At 42.9% G+C, this 22,828-nt stretch overlaps 1 protein-coding gene across 3 annotated transcripts in view; it reads right to left on the bottom strand.

Annotated features, from left to right (window-relative positions):
* OBSL1 (obscurin like cytoskeletal adaptor 1) overlaps positions 1–22,828 on the bottom strand; it is a 183,277-nt gene that overhangs the window by 116,241 nt on the left and 44,208 nt on the right. For 2 of the 3 annotated variants that reach the window (XM_077447792.1, XM_077447793.1), the window contains exons 5-8: positions 22,000–22,275; positions 15,259–15,531; positions 8,057–8,329; positions 4,015–4,287 (exon numbers count right to left, since the gene is read on the bottom strand). In XM_077447792.1, coding sequence (XP_077303918.1) covers positions 4,015–4,287; positions 8,057–8,329; positions 15,259–15,531; positions 22,000–22,275 — 1,095 coding nt within the window. The remainder of the gene's footprint in view (positions 1–4,014; positions 4,288–8,056; positions 8,330–15,258; positions 15,532–21,999; positions 22,276–22,828) is intronic. The other variant, XM_077447794.1, reaches the window with a different exon arrangement.

The following is a 22,828-nucleotide window of genomic DNA, read 5'->3' as shown; positions in this document are numbered from 1 at the left end:
ACTACGTTCGTGTTTGTTGGGCAACAATTCCTTGCCCATTGTATGCAAGACAAAATCCAGGCACACGCCTTTGGACAAAAATCAGAGGTTTTGTCTGCGGAAAATCCGATCGTGTGTACGAGGCTTTAGTTGCGGTGGCTGCATTCGTTTTCATCTATTCACACTTTTTTCCCTTTATTTTTACCTGATGTTCCTGTGAATAACACATTTCCTGTCCTAGTGTGGCTACGCTCTCTTCTCCACTGTATCCATGGTTGCCACTCTAGGCTGCTCTCCTAATTTGTACTGCTAGCCTTTCTCTATTCATTGCTTGTGCTTGTAATTCAGCTCACAGGAAATGACAAGGACACAGCATTTCTGGCAGGATCAACTGTTTTTTTTCTGCACTTGGCAAAGCCTGAAACAAATGCAGCCAGCACATCTAAGGGATGGTAAGCTACATTATATTACATTTTTGATCTTTCGTTTAAATACATTTTCAATTTTTTTGCAAATAAAATATCCCCTGACATTTCCATTCATGATCTTTTATTCATTTCTCCTTATCTCCTGTCTAAAAGGAGTGTGATTTCTCCACCTTTTACAGGCAGCCCGCCCGACCTCCAGCGTTGGGATAAGAGATAATAATCTGGATGTGTCAGCCGGGAGCTGAGAAAGTGTCAGGTGTGTTGGATGAGGAAGCGAGTTCCCGATAAATCACCACCCGCCTTCACAAAGACATTTCAAAGTCAGATCACTTATTCAACCTTCCAGCTGAAGATTACATCTGTGTAAATGTATTCTTCAATGTAAGCGTCGGAACGTGACGGCTGATCGGGATAAAATACAGATCGGCATAACCCTGCAAATAAACAGCATTCTAATGAGAGAGACTGGAGATATCTCTGTTGTAAGGGAGACGTGATCCTCTGCTACCTGGGGCACTGGGATCTAGAAGAGTGCGGAGAGAAGACGTTGATGGGTAATGTTCTGAAGAACCAGAGAAACCGGGATGAATATCTAAAAAGAGACAGCTGGAAGACCTGTATTCTGCAAATGAGAGTTTTCCTTCTCCAGCCTCCCTTTCAGTCCCACACTTGTGTACAGGATCCTCTCCTGTACTGAGATTGTATACTATGATTTCACTGCACATGTGCGATTAGTTTCATATGAATCAAAAATCCGTACGAATTTCCATAAATTCATACATTCAGGAGGATCCGAAATACGAATTGCTATGCTTCCGAATTTTGTACGAAATTTCGTTTACGAAATTCAGATCCAAATTCCGTTACAACCGAAACGTGACTGGCATTTTGTTGACCAATTAGAGGTTTTCTTCTGAAAGCAGGGGTCCGTCATCCGGAGATAATTCCGAAAATCATCCGGATTATTCTTTTGGAGCTCCTGCTGCAAAGGCATATGAGAAAATTGGTCACGATTAATAAAGCAACCAATTTTTGGTCCAAGAAATCCTCCTCCTCCTGTTCCTGGACTGGACTTGGGTCAAAGCAATAACTCCAAGGCCAATAATAAATAACATGTTATCGCCTCCGATTCCGCAACATGTCTGGTTAAGGAACGGCCATTCAGAAACAAACTGAAAAGCACAAAATTTCAGTCCCACACTTGTGTACAGGATTCTCTCCTGTACTGAGATTGTATACTATGATTTCACTGCACATGTGCGATTAGTTTCGTATGAATCAAAAATACGTCCGAATTTCCATAAATTCATACATTCGGGAGGATCCGAAATACGAATTGCTATGCTTCCGAATTTTGTACGAAATAACGTTTACGAAATTCGGATCCAAATTCCATTACAACCGAAACGTGACTGGCGTTTTGTTGAGCAATCAGAGGTTTTCTTCTGCTGCTGAGTGAGGGTTGGGAAAATTACCTTTTTTAATATGGGAGTGGGAGACTGGCACTGGTAGACAAAAAGTAAGTCAAGTTAACCAGTTCCTGCCCGTGCTATAGCTGAAAGATGGCTACAGCGCGGGCTTACAATGCTGGGAGGACATCCATGGACTTCCTCCCGTGCTCACGCTGCCTTCGGACTTGTCTGATCACAGATCGGGGTAAAGGGCCAATCACAGCAGCCCTTTACCACATGATTAGCTGGAAGCCAATGACAGCTGATCACAGGATGTAAACAAAAGCCGGTTATTGGCTTTTCTCTCCGAAAGCTGATAACCGGCTTCTGTAAAAGGGACATTGGTTCCAGTTCCGGTAACGGATCACACGTGCAGCATTATGGCTGGTGACTGGTGTTTTGTTGATTCATACATTCGGGAGGATCCGAAATACGAATTGCTATGCTTCCGAATTTTGTACGAAATACGAAATTTTGTTTACGAAATTCGGATCCAAATTACGTTACAAACGAAACATGACTGGCGTTTTGTTGACCAATCAGAGGTTTTCTTCTGCTGCTGAGTGAGGGTTGGGAAAGTGACCTTTTTTAATATGGGAGTGGGAGACTGGCACTGGTAGTCGATGGGAGATTCAGAATCGGACAAAATAAGAATGTTCGTTAATTACGATTATTCATTATGATAAAGTTAAAAAACCCAGGAAGTCAGCACAGCACAGGGATGGTGGGAGCCCCTCATAATGATAAATTCATCATAACGAACATTTGAAATTGTTACGAAAAGTTAACGAACCTTCCGAAAATTCGTATTTCGTACGAATCCAATTTCAATTTTGGACACAAATTACGAAGTACGAATTAATTCTAATACAAAACGGAACGGAACAAAACAAATTTATTGACGGCGCACATGTCTACTTGTGACCTTCTCACAGTGTACATTAGAAGCCGCAATAAGGTGGATAGAACCAGCCTCATTTCTTGGCTTCTGGATCTCCAGCATCATCTATCTCCTTCCAATCCAGCCTGGCTGTCCCTGACCCATTCTTTAATTCAGGGGTCCCCAGAAATTCTAAGCAAAAGGCCAGTTTACTGCCCTTCAGGATTTAGGAGGGTCAGACTGTGGCCAGTGGGAGTAGAAAATGTCTTGGTGGTCAACAGGAGTAAAAAAGTACATAACACCTGTGGTTAGTAGGAGAAGGAATAGTGCCTCATTATTGGTGTCAGTGGGAAGAATAGTGCCCCATCATTTGTATTAGTGGGAGGAATAGTTCCTCATTGTAGGTGTCAGTGGGAGGAATAGTGACCATTCGTTGGTATCAGTGAAAGGAATAGCACCCTATCAATGATGTCAGTAGAAGGAATGATGTCCCCTTGTTTGGTGCCAGTGGGAGGAATTGGTGTCATTGGAAGAAATAGTGCCTCATCATTGGTATCACTGGGAGGAATAGTGGTCCATCATTGCTATCAATTGGTATTACTGGGAGGAATAGTGTTCCATCATTGGTATCACTGGGATGAATAGTGCCCCATCATTGGTATTACTGGGGGGAATAGTGCCCCATCACTGGTATCACTGGGATGAATAGTGTCCCATCATTGGTATCACTGGGATGAATAGTGCCCCATCATTGGTATCATTGGGAGGAATAGTGCCCCATCATTGGTATCACTGGAAGGAATAGTGCCCCATCATTGGTATCACTAGGATGAATAGTGCCACATCATTGGTATCACTGGGATGAATTGTGCCCCATCATTGGTATCACTGGGAGGACTAGTGCCCCATCATTGGTATCACTGGAAGGAATAGTGCCCCATCATTAGTATCACTGGGAGGAATAGTGCCCCATCATTGGTGTCAGTAGAAGGAGTAGGGCCCCATTTTTGGTGTCAGTGGAAAGAATAGAGCCTCAAGGGCCAGATAAAGGGAAGCAAAGGGCCACATTTGGCCCTGGGCTGCAGTTTAGACAACACTCTTTTAATTCACTGGCTTTTAGTTCTGTCAGTCATGGAGGCTCAGCATCACATGAAGCTGTTACCTAGGGCAGTCTGCAAATGCAGCCTTCCTAGGAATGCCCACTACTCCAGACTTGAGTAGTTTAATAACGTATAGTGTGTACATATACAACGTGAAGATCTAGTAAGTCACTAACCTGTTACGGAGACATGATAGGAGAGACGGTCATGTCCAGTGTCACACATATACTCCCCGGAGTCCTCCTGCCTGGCCGCAGTGATAACCAATCTGCGTTGCTTTCCATTTGATTCCAGCCTGATATTGTCGCTCTCCACTATCTCCACTCCATCCTTGTACCAGCACAAGATGGCGTCCTCTCTGGACAACTCACAGCTCAGCACCATGCTCTCCCCACTCGTATACTTCTGTTCAGCTTCCTCAATGGTATTCACAATTTTCACAGCTGGTTCTATGAAACAATGAACATATGAACAATGGTAATGTGATATAGATGAGGAGAGACATAGCAGTGGAAATACTGGGCCACAAAATTGCCTGAAATACAAAATTTGATTTTAATATATTTATTACAGGTATTTATACAGCGCCAACAATTTACGCAGCTTATTACATATTGCTAAACAAAACCAAAGAACCTAAATAAGAAAATAGTGATAATAAGATTCAATGTGACAGCGCTATAAATAAATAAATGAAAAAAAAAAAGTCCCAGCAGTAAAGATGAATGAATTACACCACAAAATAGCATGTGAAAAATGAGTCAACAGTCCATAAATAACATCAATGTAGGTTCTTGTTAAATACACCTCTCAAAGAGAGTGCATCTCCACCACATAGACTGCGCGCTTAACAAAAGGCAAGCTATAGTAAGCCTGAGACTAATTACCCAGCCAGGGCCTCTGTCTGGGGAGAGGCTGGAAATCCAACTGGACAGGGCAACTGGAATAGGCAGGGCTTTTTTTCAGCAGGAACTAGGGGGAACTCAGTTCCACCACCTCTGGCTCAGGTCTTCTGCTCCCTGCTCACCACTATCACTTGGTAACACTGAAGTCCAGCTTCTGTGTTTACAAGTGATAGCTTATCTCCCAGTAGCTCCCTCAGGTCAGATCCTACTGAGTGCTGGACAGGGACAAGGGAGATACAGAACAGGTGCCCAGGGTTCAGTGCAGTCATGGGCAGGAGAGGGTGCGTGGTAGGCTGCACCCTCTGGTCTCCATTTTTCCCTGGTGTCCAATTGTTGATGCTCCTACTGCATAATCTCCCTTGCAAGTGACTGTAGTATAGTATATTATACTGGGAGGTACTACAACCGGATAGGTGTTTCAGCTTAATATTGCGACAAAGGTAAGATATATGACAAATGGTGGAGCTTTTTAAGGAGGGGGGAGAAGATGGGGGCAGTGGAGGGAGGGGGTTGTATGCAGAGGGAAGAGCTGCTATTTGATGCCATTTGGCAGGTATGTGAGTGTGGCGGGCATGGTTGAGTTCCTGCACCTATTCTCTGAGAAAAAAAGCCCTGGGAATAGGACACCAAAAACGATCGGGGAGACTCGAGCATCAACCACCAGGATGGTGGATCAGATTTTACCCAGAAAATGCCAAAACGATTTTTCTTGGGATTTATAAGTTCTGCCCCCAATGGAGAGGGAGCTCTTTAGTGCGAGGTATCTAGGCTTGAAATGTCATGGATATATAGAATTAAGTGCTATGTGCCTTCTGGGCTTAACGTCAATGTGGATGTGAATGCCTTCATTGACAATTCATAATGGTGTGTCACCCAAATATTGTATTATAATATTTCCTTATAACTATGGTTGTGAAATCTATGTGAGTCTTGGGTGGCCCTCACATATATATACACACTTTAGTATTTTTTATCTATTTTACATTTTTATTTTTATATTTTGGTATACTTTTTTGATGTATTTTATCTAAATTTTGCTAATAAATATATCCACCAACATGATTTTCGCACATATGTATATGTATGATCTAAATTTTTTTATGCATATGTATGCATATAATAAGTATAGTTCACCATCTTAGGTGATTTGGTCAATGGCTTATAATACATTATATAATATGTTCCATGTCTTCACCACTAAAGGCATGGATGTACCACGAATTGCTGTTCATTTCCGGGAGAATTGATGTCTATTTTTATTTAAAAAAAAATTCACTCTGTGCGCGCTAACATCTTTTTATAGCTCGATCAATTTTGGTAACAATTTGGTTATGCCCTTTTTTTATTTATTTTTACTTTTTCAACTTCTCTGTGCCTTCTAAATCTCGAGACATAATGTGTCTTGTTTTTTCTAATAAAGTTTTTTACTCTCAATGTACTGCTCTATTGTTTCCTCTTGGAGGACTGGTTTCCCGCCTCCAGGACTCAGATCAAGGTGTGGTTCAGTTCCGTCACTATGTAGCACGATTAATCAGTGCGTTACCTGCTCCCCTAGGCGACGTCAGTATGTGACGAAACGCGCTTACAGAGGTTGACGTGCTGATGTCATCGTGCCTATCTGGTGGACAGGTGTTCGCAAGCCGACCGGCTGTTTTTCTATGATCGTTATTTCCACTTTTCTGTAAGTGCAATTTTATTTGTTTTAAATAAACCTTTGTTACATTTTACACTATGGAGAGTCTTCTTGCTTTTCTGGGTAATGTCTGTGGTGGAGGTGCACGGTCTTTGAGAGGTGTATTTCACAAGAACCTACATTGATGTTATTTATGGACTGTTGACTAATTTTTCACATGCTATTTTGTGGTGTAGTTCACTCATCTTTACTGCTGGGGCTTTTTTGTTTATTTCATTTATTTATTTATAGAGCTTTCGCATTGATTTCCCATCTTATATACATATGTAGTACCCTCTAGTGTGCTAGGTGTAAATAGGTTTTGTTAATGTAGGCAAGTTGGTTTGGCTGAAAGCCAGGCTTGGGTTGAATCTGGGTCAGGGCCGAGTCACTCAGGGAGGCTGGATGACTCATCTGACCACTCCTCTGGTGCCTCCCCCTGTTTTCTGGAACCTTGGAGAAGTGGGTGGAGGCAAGAAGGAGCTGTTTGGAATATTTATGAGGGCTCCAGCCAATCCTCATCAGAAAGGGGCTGGAAGGGGGCCGGCCATCTCAGAAATAACCAGGAGTCAGGCCAGCAGGGGCAGTTGGGTGGAAGATGGAGCGCTGAGGAGGCTGTCGTGGCCTTGAGGGGGCCCCCTAGTCTGGGGGGGGGTGACTTCAGGCCTGGGGCTTGGGTGCTGGAGGAATCCTCTACAATACATGGAGGAATCCTTTCCTGGAGGCATGGGACTGGGAGCAAGTGAGAGGATGGCAGGAGCAAGTCAGCACATCGGCGAGATCTCCTGATAGCCAGTCAGGTGGGCTGGTGAGTGTCAGTCTGGAGGAATTTGGGAGAAGTTAGCCTGGAGGTCTAATGAAAGGGGCTGCTGCAGCCAGGCAGGCTGGCAGAGCCTGAATAGGTGGTGCTGGGAGCAGTGACCATGGGAGGAAGTGCTGAGAAAGTGTGAGCTGTGTCAGCCGATTATAGGGGCTGCCAGTCCCTGCCTGTAATGGGCCTTTGCTACAAAACCACAAGAGGGTGACATAGCTTAATCCTGCCAGCAAGTGAATGCTGGACGAAGAAGTGAAAGTCAAATGGGCATCCTATAAACTCAGATTCCTATCTAAGTTTTTTACCCTCAATAAAACCAAAAAAAACTAAGTATTGGACTGTTCTACGACTTTGGCGTGACTGTAAAAATTTGGTGTGCCTGGCTGTGCAGGGTGAGGGTTTCCATTCTACTTGCGGCTCCTTAGGGGGTGTGCTACACATTGGAATGGAAGCTTGAAGCTTGAGGGATCAATTGGGGGGGGGGGGGTGCTAAATAAAAAAGAGGCCCAACCACCTATTTTTACCACCCCCAACCATAAGCGTAAACTAGGCGTGAGGAAGGAAGCAAATAAACTATCACGTACAGTACTCAATAGGAAGAGAATCTGTTGACAGATTTGCTAATAGTTGGAGGCATTTTTTTCTTATCTTGGACCAGTCAGTCTCTCTCCCATATTGTCCTCATCCTACCATTTAATCTATTGAGACTTTACATCAGCCACTATTTATAAAACTGGTTTACAGCCAGACATTCTGACAGCTGGAAATTGTTCAACCCTTCATTGCAGGAAGGAAGAGGTGTCAATGCTCTGGACTCTGTCACTGACCTGTCACCGCCACGTTGTAGAAGACGGAGTCGTCTCCAGTGTCGCAGACAAATTCCCCAGAATCCTCTGGTGTGGCACATGCGATAACAAGCCTGCGATGCCTGCCGTCTGACTCCAGCCTGATGTTGGCACCTTCCTCTATCACCACGCCATCCCGGTACCAGCACACATGAGCGTTCTCCCTGGACAGCTCGCAGCTCAGCACAATTTCATCTCCGCTCTCATGCTTGTGTTCCGTGTCATCGCTTGTGTTTATGATCTTCACTGGTGGATCTACATATAAAAACACAGAAATATACATTATATACATTATACTGTATATACATATACACACATAAACTGTACAAACATAAATAAATACATTACCCAACACATAACTAAGACTTACCCCGCTCCAATCCCCGGCGCTGTGCCTCAGAAAAGGAACGTGGGGGCTAGAAATTTGAAGTCCAGCAGCCACAGATACATCTGGATGAGAGGTGCCAAGGGGTGAGTGAGCTCACAAGTCATCCCTGTCTGTGACTGAAGTCTCCCCCCTTCTCTCTCCTGCCTCTGCGTGAGTACATTAAGGTAAATCAGGGTTCTCAGAGCACCCCTTACAGCAGAGGCTACAGTGTTCCCCCTTACATCAGAATCCTCTCCATACATTGGAGTTCTCAGTGTTTTCCCCCTTAAATCAGGGTTTCCAGAGCATCCCTTATGTTAGAGTCCCCAGAGTTCTCCCTTACTTCAGAATCTGCAGATTCCCCCCTTACAGTAAAAGGGAACTCTGCAAGTTCAGATGTAAAAAGGGAACTCTGTGGACTCTGATGTAGGAAGGAAGACTCGTGTTATTAACTTCATATGATTAGAAATGTTATTTAATATCAAAATATATGTATAGTTTATACTAGAATTATTTTTTTTTTGCTGTTTGCCCCTAAAGTGTTTGGGTTTCACTTGAAGAAAATGAGGCAACCCTACTCTACCCTGGTTTCAAAAGAGTTTGAGAACCATTGCCCTAGGGAATATATGATAAAACACCAGCTCTGTGTTTCTAGACCCATATTTAAATCCAATGCATGTATCGAAGAATACCTTGTTGCTGGGACACAAATGACTCCACTTGTGTATATGTAAGATTACCCCACATGTACACAGGTAGAGTTGTTTGTGTCTCCGCAACATGGTTTGCCCAACACTGAGGAGATCTACAAGACCTGAACTATTGATGGGACTTGGGGACAGGCTTGAGGAACTCTACTATGAAGGTTATAGAAGGTATGGAACGCTAATTACGTTTGGCTAAAATGATAGACTAGACAAAAAGGTCCTGCTGCGAGAATCCTGGAGGAAAGACCTGATGGGGGAACTGAACTTTGCTCCGACCCATCGTAAACTGAGGAGCACACGTTGGTGGAACTGCTTTTTAAATGATCCATATGCAGGCACAAACGGCAAAAGATCTAAGATTTAACCATTACCATAAACATAACTGAGGTTGCAGTTCTCTTCTTGACTCATTTGATGTTCTGGCCAAGTTTTATTTTTATAAAATGATCACAGAACATTTTCTTTGGCTGACACAAATTTTCAGTTTTACCCCTTTCCTTGCCATCAATATAAGACTTACATGAGCAGCAGGGGGTTACGAATAGAAGTGATCCAGCTTTCTTGGTTCGCCCGGAAAGGTTTGCATTCCCCGTGTTTCTCAGGCCCTGTTGTCCCACCCGTGGGCCCAGAACCAGCATGTGGAGTGTTGCCAGGTAGTGGGAAGGGAGAACAGCGAATGTTCATTCACTGATCTCCCCTTTCTAGTAACTTTCCCTGACTGCCGTGAAAAGGGAAGAAGTGAACAGAGCACTATATGGATATACTCCATTAGCTTCAGTGCCTCCTGCAGGGGAGACATCAGTAAAGAGAATCTGTCACAGCATAATGCCATCATGATGACCTGTTAGCCCTTGTACACACGGTCGGAGATTCCGATGGAAAATGTCCCATCGGACCGTGTTGTCGGATAATCCGACGGTGTGTGGGCTCCATCGGACTGTTTCCGTCGGAATATCCGACCGACAAAGTTTTAGAGCTGGGCTATAAAATTTTCCGACAACATGATCTGATCGGACTTTGTCCAATCGTTTGTAGGGAATTACGATCGGACAAAGTGCCACGCATGCTCAGATCAAATTACCAGACCAAAGCTATTGGCTACTAGCCTCAACGAAGTCCTGTCATAACGGAATAACGTCATCACGTTACGAATGATCGGATTTTCCGACAACTTTGTCCGACCGTGTGTATGCAACACCAGTTTCAGACAAAATCCGTCGGACAAAATCCACCGGATTTTGTTGTCGGAATGTCCGACTATGTGTACAAGAGCTAAGGGTTTTAATGCATCCCCAATTGAATATTTTGTGTACCGAAGTTTGTCTGCGCATAATTTTAAGGCATGACAGATCTGGTATCCATTTACTTGGCACAACCTCATATTTTATATATTTTAAAATGTTGAAAAAGTGGTTAATACAGCAGGTAAAATATGTACTGAACACGGCACCATACATACATACAAAGAAACCAAAATAAATACGTTCAGAAATTATATGTGTAATAAAATGGAATAACACAGGGAAAAAGTATTGAACACATGAAGAAAGGGAGGTGCAAAAAGGCATGGAAAGCCAAGACCCCAGTTGAAATCTGTCAGTAATTAGAAAGCAACCCTGCCCCTTGTCAGTGCAAATTAATGTCAACTGGTTCAGTCTCCACTGATGGCCTATAAAAAGATGTCTCATTACCAAGGTGTCACACAAGAAAAATCTCATAATGAGTAAAAGCAAAAAGCTCTTATTGTTGCAAAACATACTGATGGCATTGGTTACAGAAGGATTTCTAAACTGAGTGTTCCAGTGAGCACTGTTGGGGCCATAATCCGGAAGTGGAGAGAACATCATTTAACCATAAACTGTCCACGACCAGGTGCTCCTTGCAAGATTTCTTAAAGAAGAGTAAAAAGAATTATCAGAAGAGTTGTCCAAGAGCCAAGGACTACTTGTGGAGAGCTTCAGAAAGACCTGGAATTAGCAGGTACAATTGTTTCAAAGAAAACAATAAGTAATGCACTTAACCGCCATGGCTTATATGCACACTTACCATGCAAGACTCTATTGCTGAAGAAAAAGCATGTTGAAGCTTGTTTAAAGTTTGTTGCACAACATTTAGACAAGCCTGTGAAATACCGGAAGAATATAGTCTGGTCAGCAGTAGCAGCCCATCCATTAGGGCTGCCCAGGAACCGACTCCTCTATCCACAGTCGCCACCCCCCTTTCAGGACATTGGGCACATGAATCACAGCTCTGGGTTTTTTTCTTTTTTTTAAGCACCTGATTAGAACCAGAGGCTCTAATAGGCTTCAAAATGGGGTAGGCCTCGGACGAAGAGCATTGCACTCAGAGCCCATTCAGATGTTACAACAGCGAATGAATATTTGTTGTTGAAACACTGATCCTCAACAGACTTGTGCACAACGGAAAATTTAGTTTAGTTTCGGTTCGTTGTCATTCTTAAAATACATCATTTCGTTCTGTTATATTCATTATGTTACGTTAATACGTTTTCGGATAATTCGTTATTATTCGTAGAGTGTCGAATTCATTCGTTCGTATTTGTTGAAATTCACTATTTATGTATGTATAGACATTCGTGATAATGATTCGTAGTTTGGAAAGTCATTTGTTTATTGAATCTTTTAACACACACAATGACAACGTCTCTTCTCCTCGGCTCAAATACAATACAACACCCTTCTCACTCAATGAATATAAAGGGGTGGGTCCTGCGCAAATCGTGCCACTCAAATAAAATACACAAATTCAAAATAATATAAATATGTGCATACATACAATGCCGTGAAAAAAAATATAGTCCAAAAAACAGCACGCATAAAAATATATAAAAAATATATATAAAAAAATGGAAAAAAGGTTTAATGATAGAACAATAATAAAATGTCCGCTACTCAAGGCTCCCAGAACTCTCACCTTTAAACGAAGTGAATAAGCAAATCAAACAAACTCCAGGATTCTCTTATTTCATTCATAAATAATAAATAATAGCCATCAGGCAATCCAAAGGAGGGATGCAATGATACAATTCCGCCACTAGAGGGCCAGTCCCAGCTTCCAGAATAGCTGAAATGGATCTTCACTTCTATTTCACAGTGTATGGCTCAAAATAAGAGAGAGGAGGGGGAGAGAGAGAAACAGGAGACTTCCATAGTGTAGTAGTTTAAAAAACGGCAGGTAAATTTATTAAAAAGCATTTATTAAAAAACTTCCCCATGAAGAAGTCACATGACGTAACGCGTAGGGATTGGCCAGAGGACGAACCGGAAGTAGAGTAAGGCGGGAGGAAGTTGTCATTATACCCTCTTCCTGATTATGCTTGTTTTTGCAATTAAAATGTGAGAGTCTTTACTGCTTTTTAATAAATTTACCTGCCGTTTTTTAAACTACTACACTATGGAAGTCTCCTGTTTCTCTCTCTCCCCCTCCTCTCTCTTATTTTGAGCCATACACTGTGAAATAGAAGTGAAGATCCATTTCAGCTATTCTGGAAGCTGGGACTGGCCCTCTAGTGGCGGAATTGTATCATTGCATCCCTCCTTTGGATTGCCTGATGGCTATTATTTATTATTTATGAATGAAATAAGAGAATCCTGGAGTTTGTTTGATTTGCTTATTCACTTCGTTTAAAGGTGAGAGTTCTGGGAGCCTTGAGTAGCGGACATTTTATTATTGTTCTATCATTAAACCTTTTTTCCATTTTTTTATATATATTTTTTATATATTTTTATGCGTGCTGTTTTTTGGACTATATTTTTTTTCACGGCATTGTATGTATGCACATATTTATATTATTTTGAATTTGTGTATTTTATTTGAGTGGCACGATTTGCGCAGGACCCACCCCTTTATATTCATTATTTGATAGTTTGTGCTCACTATTTTGTCCTGCTGCATTTTTTAGTTAGCATTTGCACTTTATATCACTCAGGCTCTTTTTCACAGCATCTGTGTTTCATTATATCTGATTTTGGATTTTGTTCCACTTTAGTCACTTATTACCACTTAGCGGCGCGAAGGCTGACCACTTTTACCCTTCTCACTCAGTTCTCAGGTATACACTTTGCCAGTAATCCAACCTCCGGCACAAAATTAATTAGCTGATTGGACTAAGACTTACTTTTAGCTGACCTTTTGTTTCATTAGATCTTTAAAGAATTACTGAATTAATTCGAATTCATTCAAATTCATTCGTTATATTTCTTTCGTATTCGTTATTATTCGTTATTTTTTTATTCGGACATTCGGATGCAAAATTTGGCCCAATTTCGATTCGTTACGAAACGAATTGCACTAGCCTAATCCTCAATCCGGACAATTAGAAGCGGGTGTGAGACCCGTTCTCTATTTGGCCCAAAAGAGAAGACTCCCAATTGGCCGCCGAGGAGGAGGGAGGAAAACGGAAGCAGCCACCACTGCATTGATGACCCATGGAGAGCAGGGGAAGGGGAGGCTGCCGTCGAGCAGGGGAAGCCTCCGGTGAAGCGATGGGGTAAGTGGGGGGGTTGCGATGTTATACTGTTTGCCGCCCCTCCAAAAAAAATTACCACCGGCCTCCACTGATGGTCAGATGATGCCATAAAAACACCCCCATACCAACCGTGAAGTTTGGAGGTGGGAACATCATGGTGTGAGGCTGTTTTTCAGCATACGGTACTGGCAAACTTCATATCTTTGAAGGAAGGATGAATGGAAAAATGTACAAAGACATTCTTGATAAAAATCTGCTGCCATCTACTAGGATGATGAAGATGAAATGAGGGTGGACATTCCAGCAAGACAATGACCCCAAACACAAAGCCAAGGAAACTCAATTGGTTTCAAAGAAAGAAATGAAAGCTGCTAAAATGGCCCAGCCAATCACCTGACTTGAATCTAATAGAAAATCTATGAAAAGAACTAAAGATCAGAGTTCAAAGAAGAGGCCCACGGAACCTTCAAGATTTGAAGACTGTGTGGAAGAATAGCCCAAATTCACACCTGAGCAACGCATGCGACTCGTTTCTCTATACAGGAGGCGTCTTGAAGCTGTCATTACCAACAAAGGATTTTGTAAATAAATAAATTTCAGTTAGCGTGTTCAATAATTTTTCCCTGCGTCATTCCATTTTATTACACATAGCTTCATTTCTGAACGTATTTGTTTTGTATGTATGGATTGCATGGGTTGTTACCAACATGTGGGGAGAATTTCATGTCAATAGAACCTTTAGAAATATATTTTACGAGTAACGAGTTCAATACTTATTTTACTCGCTATATATTGCAATTTTGTGCACCAACATTGACTTTAGTGTATTATTTACTGAAAATATGGCTTTGAAGAACCATCGGGCTAATGTCTTGTGATATAAGTATTGCCACCATTTTTTTTTCCAGGATTTGAATTCTAACATCTGTTCAAAAAACAAAAAAAAAGGATTGACAGTTAAAGTGCCTCCGACCATCAATGTTGTGGGAATGACTGCGTAATTGTTTGGGGAAAGGGGGGGGGGGGGGGTAAACTTTTTTTGAGTTTCTCCATAACATCTAGCTATTGCACACTATTCAATTTCAGTGCAATGCAATCCCATCCTCCAGGGAACATTCCCCCACTAATAACGGAAGACCCACTTGGTTTGGGCCACTTTTAAAGGCTAAGCGCACCTTATCTCACTCAATACCAGCAAGTTTCTTCATTTCCAATAGATCGTGTCAAGAATTAAGATCAACTTGTGGTATCTCCTTTCGAAAAGGGGATCGTTTTGGGAATGTTTAGTATGTCCTGGCAAACTTATTTGATATTTTTTGTAGCAGAAAGTAAGGAAACATTTTTATTCAAAATGTTTTTTTTTCTTCTTTTATATAGTAAAAAAAAGAAAAAAACACCAAAAAAAGCCCTATCCATCTAAAAAAAAAAATATAAAATTGATTTGGGTATAGTGTAACATGACAGAATAATTGTCTGTCAAACTATCACAGCACTGAAAACTGAAAAATGGCGTGGCAATGAAGAGGGTGTAACAGACTGGCTTTTATTTAACAATTATATTAAAAATGAATAATGTTTATCTATGTAGCTTGTATGTTAGAAAGTATAATTGCTCACTGACCTGTAATGGTGACATTGTAGAAGACGGAATCATTGCCGGCATTACAGACATATTCTCCGGAATCCTCTGGCCTGGCACATGTGATGATCAACCTGCGATGTCTGCCATCTGAGTCCAGCTTGACATTGTCGCTCTCCTCTATCTCCACGCCATTGCGGCACCAGCGCACATGGGCGTTCTCCCGGGACACCTCGCAACTCAGCATCATGCGCTCCCCACCTGCGCACTTGTGTTCTGTGTCATTGCTTGTGTTGATAATCTTCACCGGGGGTTCTGGAGTCAGACACAAACAGATTGTCAGCTATAGGTGTATGAGCATTTTCTGCAAAAAACCTTACAACTAGATACAGAAAAATAGTCACAGTTCCTCTGGGGTGGGGTTTGTTTAACCTCTGGTCATGTGACTGCTATGTAGTCTCTCCCCCAAGTGTCAATGAGTGTGGTTCAGACATGTAGTTAGGAACATCCATACATTTAGGTTGCATTTTTTGCATTCTCTGAAATGGGGTCACTCAGGCAAGTGTGCAGACTTGGGAACTCCCACCAATATCTCATTAATAGAGAGATATTTTCTTACTTTCTAAAAGCTGAACTCCGGTCTTCCCTTCAGTCTTGCAAAGCTTACAGGGCCCCAGGGCCGTCTTTAGCGCAGAGCAAATGGGGCACCTGCCCTGGGCCCAATGTTTGTAGGGGGGCTCGCGCTGCTACCCGTGAATTGGGGCCCCGATGAAGGTTTTGCAGAGTGCACAGAGGACACAGAAGGGTGTATTCCTGTGCTAGCCATCTGAGAGGGGATGGGGCCAGGAGCTCCACTGACGCTCTGACCCCGCCCCGTGCAGCCTGTATGCTCGGAACAGAGCGGCTTTAGTGAGAGCCAGTGATAGAAGTGGGTGAGTCAGTGGAGCTCCCGGACCTCTGTATTCCTCAGCCAGTATAGAGGGGGCGGGGCCGGGAGCTCCAATGATGCTCCCACTCCGATCACTGGCTCTCACTACAGCCGCTCTGTTCTGAGCATACAGGCTGCACGGGGGTGGGGTTAGAGCGTCAGTGGAGCTCCCGGCCACGCCCCCTCTCAGATGGCTATAATGGGAATACAGCCTCCGGTGTCCTCTGTGCACTCTGCAAAACCTTCATCGGGCCCCAATTCAAAGCATCAGTGGAGCTCCCGGCTGTTGTAGTGAGAGCAGAGAATGGAAGCCCCGCCCACATACCTCTAAATGTATGTAGTGAGTTTGGTTGGCCAGGTATGACTTACACCCATAAAATGCCTGACTGCTTAAACTCTGAGCTGTGTTATTCAACTGTAAAGCTGTGCATTGCTGAAAGTTCTCTGACCATCACCTGTATAATGTCTGCAGTCTCCGATTGTCTCCTGCAGTATGTCCGCAGTCTCTGATTGTCTCCTGTAGTATGTCCGCAGTCTCTAATTGTCTCCTGTATAATGTCCACAGTCTCTGATTGTCTCCTGCAGTATGTCCGCAGTCTCTGATTGTCTCCTGCAGTATGTCCGCAGTCTCTGATTGTTTCCTGCAGTATGTCCACAGTCTCTGATTGTCTCCTGCAGTATGTCCGCAGTCTCTGATTGTCTCCTGCAGCATGTCCGCAGTCTCTGATTGTCTCCTGATTGTCAGCTAACAGTAGTGATCTGCTTTAATCTCTAGCAGCCAATCAGTAAGTGGTAATGATGTGCATTAACCTCTAGCAACCAATTGGCAAGCAGAAATTATGTGTTGTAACCTCTAGCAACCAGCCAGCGAGCAGTAAGGATAGGCTGTAACCTCTGGCAAACAATTGCAATCACTGCGCGATCTGCTACAGTAAACTGATTTTGAGTCTACCTGCTATTTATTGTATGTCTCAGAATGGAGGGGGGGGGGGGGAAGAAAATGTTTGCCCAGGGCCCAATCAAAATTAAAGACGGCCCTGCAGGGCCCTCTCCTGGACTCAAATGGCTTAGTCTGATTTCCCTGGACATGGCATCTCACAATCTGCATTAGAAGCTTTAAAGGAACTGCAGTCTGCTCACATAATTTGTAATAAAAACATCTTTGCCATTCTGAAGCCTCCCTTCAACCACTTTGCATATTATTTTATATATACTCTGATTCCATAGCTCCCAACTGTCCCTGATTTGGAAGGCCTGTCCCTGATTTGGAGCAATGTCCCTCTGTCCATAATTCCTCCTCATTTGTCCCTCATTTTGGTTTGATCTATATAGATGTATATAAAATGCACTTTTTATCTATCAAAAAGTGTTTTCCAGCACTAAATCTTTCAGCTGATTTCTAAATTGAGAAGGTTGATCCCAGTTTCCTCCTCCCGTTTTTCATCTACTTCCTCCTCTGCATGGTTCAGTACATCCCAGGCTGGGACGACCAGTTTTCCTCCTCCAGATTACATAGCGACTGTGTGGGTTATCAAGCACTGAGGTCTCTGAACCCTCAGGCCTTCAAACCTGCTCCTGCTATCTAGCACTGGGGTCTCTGAACCCCCAGGCCTTCAAACCCGCTCCTGCTATCCAGCAGTGGGGTCTCTGAACCCTCAGGCCTTCAAACCCGCTCCTGCTATCCAGCACTGGGGTCTCTGAACCCCCAGGCCTTCAAACCCGCTCCTGCTATCCAGCAATGGGGTCTCTGAACCCTCAGGCCTTCGAACCCGCTCCTGCTATCCAGCACTGGGGTCTCTGAACCTTCAGGCCTTCAAACCCGCTCCTGCTATCCAGCACTGGGGTCTCTGAACCCCCAGGCCTTCAAACCCGCTCCTGCTATCCAGCAGTGGGGTCTCTGAACCCTCAGGCCTTCAAACCCGCTCCTGCTATCCAGCACTGGGGTCTCTGAACCCCCAGGCCTTCAAACCCGCTCCTGCTATCCAGCAATGGGGTCTCTGAACCCTCAGGCCTTCGAACCCGCTCCTGCTATCCAGCACTGGGGTCTCTGAACCTTCAGGCCTTCAAACCCGCTCCTGCTATCCAGCACTGGGATCTCTGAACCCCCAGGCCTTCAAACCCGCTCCTGCTATCCAGCACTGGGGTCTCTGAAACCCCAGGCCTTCAAACCCGCTCCTGCTATCCAGCACTGGGGTCTCTGAAACCCCAGGCCTTCAAACCCGCTCCTGCTATCCAGCACTGGAGTATTTGAACCCTCAGGCCTTCAAGCCTGCTCCCACTGCACACTACATCTCTCCTGCTTCAGCTCCTCCTCCTCCCAGGAACTCTTCCCAGAAGCATGTGACCTCCAGCTTATATGCGACTCCTGCCCCTGCCAACACAAGTTAATGATTGGTCCAGAGCTCTCCATACAAGCTGCCTGCCACTCCAATCCCAAGTCTTGCCTCCCTTCCAGAACATTTCCACTGGAAGGGGGGGGCACACCCCCCTCTATTCTATCACTCCCACCTCCCAAAACAAACAACCAGGCCTAAAAAGTGTAAGGCCCTGGCCAAATTTACCTATCACTATGTACAGAAAACCTATTTAGCACCCACCAAAATGGGTGGGTGCTTCATACACATAAACACAGAGACACACCTCCAGCTCTGCAGCTCTCACTGGTCCTCCTATGACTCACCCCCCCCCCCCCTCCCTTCCTGGCAAACTCTCATGAGAGTGAAAGTTACCATACAAGAAACAGGAAGTGAGCTGTATAAGGTATTTACTAGCAGAAAAAAATGTTTTACTATCCAAAGTTAAAACAACAAGGGTAGATGATTTAATAGATGAAAAAATGACTGAAGTTCTACTTTCAACTAGTCAGATAGAGCCCTCCTCATTTCCTGGATGCAGGACATTCAGCATCATCTAGACCTTTCCTCCCCAGCCTGACTGTCCCTGACCTGCCCCTTTCATTTATTGGTGTTCAGCTCTTTCGATAACATGCAGGTGTTACCTTGTGTAGCCTGCATGCAAATACAGCCTACCTAGGAATGCCCACTCCTCCAGACTGACACCAACCCATCAAGGCATTTTGATATATACAACTCCTCCAAAGAGCCAACCCGCTGTTTGCTTCAGGGCTGGTGGCTCTTGAGAAGAGTATTGAGCAGGGTGCTGTGAAGTTTTTTTAGGAAGCACCCTGCTGGCCCCTCCCACCAGTCATGATCTGCCTGTGTTGCATTAAGAAGCAAAGGACCAAGTAATGATGTTACTGAGCCTAATATAAGATATGTAAAACAGAAGGCTTTATTTAAAACTTTCAGGTGGCATTTTGGGAAAGTTCCTCCATCGAAACTACATGTAAATTTGTTTTGTACAAATGAGACAAAAAAAAAAAAGTGTTCTCAGGATATAGTCTCTGCTATTCAAATGTCAAATACTGCCTTATGGTCACTAGATGGCACTGAGGAGCATATAGATTTCGTATGACAGTTAGTGCCATCTAGTGGCCATAATGCAGTATTTTACACATTTGAATTTCAGAGATAGCCCAAGAACATTTGCTTTTGCTCAATTCGAGAGTGAGTGAGAGTGAATTTACATGCAGTTATGATGGACGAACAGCTGTTCAACTTTTTTTTTTTTATAAATACACCCTGAGGTGTCAGTAAGTGATTCACTTTGTGAGCAGTTTTGAAGAGATAAAAAAAAAACCTGGTTTGGGTACAAATGCCTTTTTATCTCATTGTTCTGATATATATATATATATATATATATATATATATATATATATATATATATATATATATATATATGGAAGTCATTTAGGAAATCTGCAAATCGAATTTAGTAATTATCTCTCTTTCATGACACTTTTTCTCGGAAAGATTGGTGTCACTGTAGGCACTAGGCAGTTTCTAGTCTTTGCGTGAATCAATGGACCAGTAAATGAAAGTATATCACATAAAAGCCCCAGTATTAAAGTCTCATGCCCCATTAGTCCCAGGTTAGATCACAATCATCTTAATCCATGCTGTGCCCAAAACAACAAAGACTATTCATTTAGGAAAATTCATTTTTAAATGGTTTCTAATGTGAGCTGGTCTGCACTTCTTCGCTGCCTCATCAGCAGGCTAAAAAAATATGATAGCTGCAAATATTTAATTGACTCAGACTTGTCATCTCATAAACCTGGTGTAAGTTGTCCCTGGGTGAAACTGTCAGGACACCCCTCTCTTTGTAGGCTGGATTTACACTGACTATATACATAAACAGTGCCTTGAAAAAGTATTCATACCCTTCATACCCTTTGAAAATTTCCACATTTTGTCATGTTACAACCAAAAAACGTAAATGTATTTTATTGGGATTTTATGTGATAGACCAACACAAAGTGGCACATAATTGTGAAGTGAAAGGAAAATGATAAATGCTTTTCAATTTTTTTTACAAATAAATATGTGAAAAGTGTGGGGTACATTTGTATTTAGCCCCCCTGAGTCAGTACTTTATAGAACCGCCTTTCTCTGCAATTACAGCTGCAAGGCTTTTTGGGGATGGCTCTTTCATATTGGATGGAGAGCGCCTGTGAACAGCAATTGTCAAGTCTTGCCACAGATTCTCAATTGGATTTAGGTCTGGACTTCGACTGGGCCATTCTAATACATGAATAAGCTTTGATCTAAACCATTCCATTGTAGCTCTGGCTGTATGCTTTACGATTGTTGTCTTGCTGGAAGGTGAATCTCCACTCCAGTCTCAAGTCTTTTGCAGACTAACAGGTTTTCTTCTAAGATTGCCCTGTATTTGGCTCCATCTATTTTCCCATCAACTCTGACCAGCTTCCCCGTCAGTGCTGAAGAAAAGCATCCCCACAACATAATGCTGCCACCACCATGTTTCACGGTGGGGATGGTGTGTTCAGGGTGATATGCATGGTTAGCTTTTAGGCCAAAAAGTTCAATTTTAGTCTCATCTGACCAGAGCACCTTCTTCCACATGTTTGCTGTGTCCCCCACATGGCTTCTCACAATCTGCAAACTGGACTTCTTATGGCTTTCTTTTAACAATGGCTTTCTTCTTGCCAATCTTCTATAAAGATCAGATTTGTGGAGTGTACTACTTATAGTTGTCCTGTGGACAGATTATCCCACCTGATATGTGGATCTCTGCAGCTCCTCTAGAGTTACTATGGGCCTCTTGGCTGCTTCTCTGATGAATGCTCTCCTTGCCTGGCCTATCAGTTTAGATGGACGGCCATGTCTTGGTGGGTTTACAGTTGTGCCATACTCTTTCCATTTTCGGATGATGGATTGAACAGAGCTCCGTGAGATGTTCAAAGCTTGGGATATTTTTTTATACCCCCAACCCTGCTTTAAACTTCTCCACAACTTTATCCCTGACCTGTCTGGTGTGTGCCTTGGCCTTTACGATGCTGTTTGTTCACTAATGTTATCTAACAAACCTATGAGGGCTTCACAGAACAGCTGTATTTATACTGCAATTAAATTACACACAGGTGGACTCTACTATTTGCTAATTAGGTGACTTCTGAAGGCAATTGGATCCACTAGATTTTAGTTAGGGGTATCAGAGTAAAGGGGGCAGAATACAAATGTACACCACATTTTTCAGAAATGTATTTGTAAAAAAATTTTGAAAACCATTTATCATTTTCTTCCACTTCACAATTATGTGCCATTTTGTGTTGGTCTATCACATAAAATCCCAATAAAATACATTTATTATGATTGTAACATGACAAAATGTGAAAAATGTCCATGGGGTATGAATACTTTTTCAAGGCACTGTACGTTTACATTGGAATGGAGTTCTACTCAGTCAATGGAAATCAACGCAGGTTTTCTTACCTGTCACTGTGACGGAGAAGCTGATGTTGTCGTCAGCAGAGTGACAAGTATAATTTCCCGAATCCAATGGTTCTAAAGAGGATATGAGAAGCCGCCTCATTCTGCCATCTGATTGGAGGGAGAAGCGTCCGCCGGCCTCCACCTCCTTACCATCTTTCATCCAGCGCACTTTGGCCCCAGAGCTGGGCACCTGGCAGCTTAGACAGATGGGCTGTCCGGCATCCATAGTCCTACTGACCGGCTCCCCAGAAGCTGCAGCAATGCTGGACCCACGAGCTGCATCAGACAAGGACAGATTAATGCACAGTAGAGGAAATCCTAGACTATCTTTGGTTAGGTGTGTATGAAGGATACTACAGAGGTTTTACCCCCCCCCCCCCCTCTTCTACACAATTTTGCATTATGGTGTTCTTTTTTAATATTGTACCTCATTCCAGGCTATGTTTCCGAGAAGTGGCATTTTAATCTTATTCAGATTTATTTCCCAATTCCCATACAAAAAACGAAAAATAAACAGCTCTCGCACTTCTATGTATACAGATTTTAACAGAAACGCCCATAAAGGTCCCACAAAAAAATTCATGTTCAGTGTTCTATATCTCCCACATGCATAAAAAAATTGTAACAATATGTGCTCCACTCCACCATGTGCCAGTCAACATATACCGCACTCACTAGATCATACATATATATATATATATATATTTATATATATATATATATATATATATAGTGTGAGCGCTGTTTATTTTTTCTGTTTTTTTTTTGCTTTAAACACTAGTTGTGTGTATCAGCAACTACACAATTGTTTTTGAGGAGTCATTCACTG

This window comes from Lithobates pipiens, unplaced genomic scaffold (genome assembly GCF_037356315.1).
Source record: "Lithobates pipiens isolate NorthernLeopardFrog02 unplaced genomic scaffold, aLitPip1_a1.2 Scaffold_22, whole genome shotgun sequence".
NCBI lineage: Eukaryota > Metazoa > Chordata > Amphibia > Anura > Ranidae > Lithobates > Lithobates pipiens.
Note: the sequence above shows the minus strand (reverse complement) of the source record. Positions and strands in the feature narration are given on the sequence as shown.